Below are 5,572 nucleotides of genomic sequence, written 5' to 3' on the forward strand. Positions count from 1 at the left end.
CATGCAATATAACTATATAAGAGGGGCTTATATTCGAAATTTTAGCTTGAAAATCCCTCTGTAGGAAAAGTTACCTCTGCACACGTATTGTCGGTCTCTAGATGGCGCGTACTGTTAGTCAACCACAAACAGTCGATTGAGCCCCGAGGGCTTCCTACCTCACGAACTCGTTCACTGCCTCTTCATTTCGGAATTTGAGGCCCCATTCGCTCATGTTGTCGCTCTTTGTCACCACCTGCCATAGTAACAATGCTAATGTCCTCGCCTAATTGGTGACGTTACTATCCACTGCACGCACGGGTAGCCATCGTCGGGATCGTCGTAATGCTGTACGCTGACCATCTGCTGTGCCTAAGATCGTTGCACATACTTCAATGTTGATCACCACAAACATCTACATTGAAGACTTCTTCCACTCCTTCCTCCTCTTGCGTGACATACATTTTCCTCAAGGCCTCATCGAAGGTTACGCTGCATAACTAAGGACCCTACAGTGTTGATAACGCCAATACAAGGCCTCACCCCATCGGCAAGACTCGTCCACTCCCCACCATCTAAAACGAAGAAATCCCCCTTGAGCAAGTCGAGGGCACACTCAGTGACGGCCTGGCCGTTGGAGGGATTCTCAAGACCTGTCATGAAAATACGAAAATGAGGGCAGCCCGATACTATGGCCACCGGCCGAGTCGTCATCGGAGGACTCGTCCTCAACTTTACTCGCAGTAGGACGACCGAAGAGGTTTTTAACTATTGAGAACATCATCAATTGTAGAGTAGGATACTATAAGAACAGAGAGTACACTTGAGGAACTGTAGAAATACCACAACTCTATTGCTCAACAATACAGACATCAACCAGGTCATCAGTAAGGATGATGTTGAGCGAAGCTTGCACGCATGCACAAGGATCGTGCGTGCAAGTTTCGACCCCAACCCATAATCCCAACGTTCATTGAAACAATTCAAAATCGATTCTAGCATACGTCTAAGAAGCGTTTCTAGAATCGACTCTGAGTTCCAAACTCGGTTTTTTGAACGACCCCAGTAGTCTGATCAGTACACACCGGGTATTCGATAAACCTATTGTAATCGATCCCAGAGCTGACTGCGCGGAGACTTATCTCTGAGAGAGAGTTACGAGAGAGCCGATAGTGGGAATGATTTCCTAAGCGATTCTGGAATCGCTTCTGAGTATGTTCAGAGTGTGGAATCGAATTCGGATTTTCCCGTCTGGCAAATGGGTAGTCAAGTAGACCTGCTGCCAGAAAAATAAGAGAATCGGCCTCAGTCGGGAAACTGCTGGAAACTGCAGTTGCTCTGAGCAACTTGCTCATTAGTGATCAATTCACATACGGTATGCCCCATCAGATACACTATTTTAAACCTCTTTAGAGAAGCTCGTTAGCTAGCACGTGGCAGGAATTTTTCCAGTGACGAATGTTCGCGGTCCGCGAATCGCGGATCTATCCCCCAAAGGGTATCTTATTGAAGGGGAAAAGGAGGCGGTTTCCGCGAGCCTTCGGCTCGAACGAAAACCGCAATATGAGGTTCAATTTAACCGCACAAGTGTGGGATCCGTTACGGGAATTGTATAACTCAAACTTCTCGAGAATGTTCAGTAGCGATGTATCACACTATGTCGATGTAGAGTCTTTGTATAGCATATTATCGTCCGTATATCACTGCCCATATATTACCACCTTCTCATACATCATCTTCCACATTGCAAACGCAGTCAGTAGGAACTGAACACCACCAATAGGGTTATAGCACTTGACTCAAGTGACTTGTGCCATGTATCGAGCGCAGGCCATCCACAACATTCCACGGTGGAGCGTTGGAGTCTCCATCATGAGATAGATGCTCTAGGAAAATGGAGCATGTGCAACCAAAGACACCAGTTGAATACAAAAATATGAAATTCATTACACCGGAGCGTGAGTTCGCATATACCATGGACCACGTCATGCCCATGCATTACTGTACCACTAATAGGCGAGGATCTCAGAACCCGATTCATCGAATCAATCTCCTACCTCCCGTAAAACTGCTCCGACGATACTTTTGTGCGCGCCATACGCACGCATCAACATGTGGATTCGAACATTTCAAGAGCAATCTCTGGTCACAGGATTTCAAATTCAACCATACTTGAAGGGCACCCATTAGCGTAGAGATCTATGTGTACACGGATAATCAGCCGATTTCCACGGCTCATTTAAATTCAGCTTTTTCATTTGCAGCCCTATCCAATAGGCAGGTCGCACCTGCGCGATTGCGTGAAAGGTTTGGGCGCGCTCTTTCAGGGGCCCTCACCCCTGGCGCGCACTGATGCCATCATGGCATATGTTGAAGCTTTGGGCAAAGCAGGTGCCCAACACCAAGATCGACCAGTGGTCGGCGACCACGATACTGTGTCGTAAGGCTGGTTTGAGTTGGAGAGTCAATCTTTATTGCTACAATCAGAATTGTCGATTCGACAATGATAATACAAATATGACAACATACTGCACAAAATTTCATCTCAAAGGGAGTTCTCCTCTTACCTCAATGGGAATGGCTTTATGAGAGGAACCATCAGCGTGGTTTAGTCTAAGGAGTCGTGCAATAAACCGATTTCGAAACTCAGAATCGCTTCTGACATGTATAATATGACGCTAGAATCGGTTCTGAGTTCCAGAATGGATTCAATGAACATGGGGTAAGGGTAAGTAAAGCATTGGAGTTATTTCAGAATCGTTCATGAACACGTTCACGAGAGCCCTCGCATGATTCTGATATAATCAAATGAGGGTTACTTCGCAACACATGACAGAACGCAAGATCTTAAACAGATCTTGCTTTGTCAACTCCAGAGAGTGTCTTAAACTTACATTGTGTGTTCCCAAAGATACTCCAGATAATTAAGTGGGTGATGTAACTCACATGGCGACCACAGCATTTCCTGACGTACTGCTCTCAGAGACTCCCGGTGCGGAACCAGTTGCGACGATGTAATCGCCCATCGGCTTCACTGAGTACTCGTGGATTCTCCCTCGCAGTACATCCTAATTTACGAGTACATCCTAAGTACATCTTAAAAAAGCAAAGACCATCACAATTTCGCGCGCTATGAAACTCCTCTACCTTGATATCCCAACTGACCATCAAACTGCCAGTAGTAGTCACGATGGTTTCCTCGACTCCGCTAGTCGAACCGCGCTGGGGTGAAGTTGATATCCTTCAGACCATACCTAACACGAGAAAATGTCACTCAAGAATTGCTTCGCTCCGCCTATTACTTCACGAAATCTTCCTGTGTTATGCTGATTGATATCAAATCAGGAGCGTTCTGGCCCATGGACTTGTCGAAGCCAGTGACACCACCCGGCAATTGAGTGTCGATCAACACCAAATACTTCGCCGTAGTTCCCAACAAATATCGACCGTCGAACCTACGGAAACCTCCCTTGAGAAAATCCAACAATCAGTCGAGTATAACGCAATGTGGAAATTTTCACTTTCCTCAGTCTGCGATTCTCAGGAGTTTCCTCATAAATTATAAAAGTATTCGTATGGACGTGTATAAAATCCGACAATAATTCACCAGAATCCTGTCATCAACGCACGTAGTTAAACATGTGCATTCTTTCCCACACAGGAATAATAAGAATCGAGAACAAGCATGATCAGAGGTACAGATGATCATATCTAGAGGCATACATCGAAGTTTCACCACCCTAGTGATATGAAAAACACTAGTGAAAAAATACATTCCACGACTACTGCATATCACCGCGAATATCGCATTTTTCACCGAGTATTACGCCACTTCACGTAAGATTACTTGACCGAAAAAAGCCTTCCCCCTCACACTCACGTGACGTCAACTTTGATGATAGGATCCCCCGTGCCCTTGAGGAGGGTCTTGCACCGCTTGATTTGGCCCTCCTTATTAGTCTGCCCGTCGAATAAGCGGTATTCACCCACACGATTGCCGAGGGCCTGTCACACCACTTATCGATAAGAAGAAGATTCACCGACTCGTACAAATCTCCCTCCACCGTCAGTCGCAGCAGCACTCAATTTCACGTTACTGGCATACGCGTACGTCTGTGCCTGCGAGTTGGGCAAATTATGGTACGAATACGCGACTTCATCATCACTCTATTAGTCTTCCTCGAATCGAGTCGAGGGTCCATCACGAACACAGCCTTGTCATTCATCGCCATAAAGCACTGCTCACCGGTACCTTACAACAGCACAATTTTACATTCCTCCTTTTCCCCTAAGTATCACTTTGGGCCGTCTTCGAGGTCGGCACTAAGTTGTTGACCCTCATACTATCTGCATTCCATTCTTGCACCTGCCACAATCATAACTCCATCACTCGGCAGGAGCCACCTTACCACTTTCCCCACGTTCAAGTCCATACAAAGGACCTTATCAGCATCAGTCGGATCAGCTGAGAACAGAACACCCTAGACGCCACTGGCCCTCTATCACGAGTGCTCACAATGATCAAGGAGGAGCATCTTGTTGTCTCCCTCGTGCATCATGCAAGCCGTCGGGCAAACGCCTTCACCCCTGTGTAAAATCTAAGGAGGATACATGGACTATCATCCCAACGAATACGATATCGCTCCAAAAGGACCAAGGATAGAAACCACACATAGTGGAGGCAGAATAGATGATCGAATTGACAAGCCCAAACTACATTGTTAATTTGTGTAACTTGCTCCAGTCCGTCAGCATCCATCCTCAGAACCTGTCCACAAAAATACCATCGCATAGTTTCGAACCAGGATCACCACATAGAAAACCCAACCTCCTAACGCACTGACCTACATTCATGTTCGCCCCTCCACCGACTTCATGTCTGGCTGCCTGCCTCCTGTTCATCACCTACCACCCCTTGTCCCATCAACTACAACAACATCATCCCCACCTTAGTCCGCCATACGAATGCTCTATCTCCTCCGACTCTCTTCGACGTGCCCATCAACTTGTTGCTTTCCACTCCTGCAGTCCGTGCACCCTACCAGTATGCTATCTGACAGACCCCCACGACCACATCGATCACTACTTTCTTCCCAGGGTATGTCTTCACTGGCGAACTGCCGTATTCATCATCACTCGACCAAGCATCCGAGGACGAAGATGAGGATGCCTCCACCTCCTCTGCAAAAACAACCTCTGCACAAGGAACGAAAAACGGACAATAAATACCGCTTCGCTCCGCTAATTCATTATCATTCTCAACGTCATAGAACTCCTCCGCTTTCTCGGCCTTGCCGGGGACTGAAGACGGAGCGTGTCTTGTTGCATACCCACAAGCAGTGACGGGAAAACCCTCCTCACAAGACGGGACTCCTCGACACATTTCGAACAACCATCGACTTGTGAGGAAATATCGAGTCGGATGGGTTTTACTTTTCTTTTTCAACGGCGTTCAGCCTGGACCTTGTCCAGAGCACCACAGAGGGAGGCGAAGCCGCATGGGTCGGACCTAGACTATACAAGTACAGCGTGCACGCGTGCCCACCGAGCATACACTCTATTGCCACACTGGAGTCTTGGAAGATAGTGGAGA

The 5,572-nt window shown here is 47.1% G+C and overlaps 2 protein-coding genes across 2 annotated transcripts in view; both read right to left on the bottom strand.

Moving 5' to 3' along the window:
• The window catches only part of Pmar_PMAR025505 (hypothetical protein), a gene marked incomplete at both ends in the record, with an annotated part of 3,443 nt that extends 2,683 nt beyond the window's left edge, over nucleotides 1-760 (bottom strand). The window contains 5 exons of the mRNA XM_002765121.1: nucleotides 159-235; nucleotides 283-351; nucleotides 399-479; nucleotides 523-632; nucleotides 679-760. Coding sequence (XP_002765167.1) covers nucleotides 159-235; nucleotides 283-351; nucleotides 399-479; nucleotides 523-632; nucleotides 679-760 — 419 coding nt within the window. The remainder of the gene's footprint in view (nucleotides 1-158; nucleotides 236-282; nucleotides 352-398; nucleotides 480-522; nucleotides 633-678) is intronic.
• A 2,427-nt stretch (nucleotides 761-3,187) lies between these two features.
• The window catches only part of Pmar_PMAR025506 (hypothetical protein), a gene marked incomplete at both ends in the record, with an annotated part of 3,585 nt that continues 1,200 nt past the window's right edge, over nucleotides 3,188-5,572 (bottom strand). Inside the window, 14 exons of the mRNA XM_002765122.1 lie at nucleotides 3,188-3,233; nucleotides 3,282-3,434; nucleotides 3,860-3,984; nucleotides 4,030-4,098; nucleotides 4,146-4,231; nucleotides 4,279-4,345; nucleotides 4,389-4,444; nucleotides 4,496-4,577; nucleotides 4,697-4,747; nucleotides 4,828-4,884; nucleotides 4,928-5,017; nucleotides 5,066-5,160; nucleotides 5,209-5,280; nucleotides 5,427-5,488. Coding sequence (XP_002765168.1) covers nucleotides 3,188-3,233; nucleotides 3,282-3,434; nucleotides 3,860-3,984; nucleotides 4,030-4,098; nucleotides 4,146-4,231; nucleotides 4,279-4,345; nucleotides 4,389-4,444; nucleotides 4,496-4,577; nucleotides 4,697-4,747; nucleotides 4,828-4,884; nucleotides 4,928-5,017; nucleotides 5,066-5,160; nucleotides 5,209-5,280; nucleotides 5,427-5,488 — 1,111 coding nt within the window. The remainder of the gene's footprint in view (nucleotides 3,234-3,281; nucleotides 3,435-3,859; nucleotides 3,985-4,029; nucleotides 4,099-4,145; nucleotides 4,232-4,278; nucleotides 4,346-4,388; nucleotides 4,445-4,495; nucleotides 4,578-4,696; nucleotides 4,748-4,827; nucleotides 4,885-4,927; nucleotides 5,018-5,065; nucleotides 5,161-5,208; nucleotides 5,281-5,426; nucleotides 5,489-5,572) is intronic.

The sequence above is a fragment of the Perkinsus marinus genome, assembly GCF_000006405.1.
Source record: "Perkinsus marinus ATCC 50983 genomic scaffold scf_1104296975596, whole genome shotgun sequence".
In the NCBI taxonomy this organism is placed as follows: Eukaryota; Perkinsozoa; order Perkinsida; family Perkinsidae; genus Perkinsus; species Perkinsus marinus.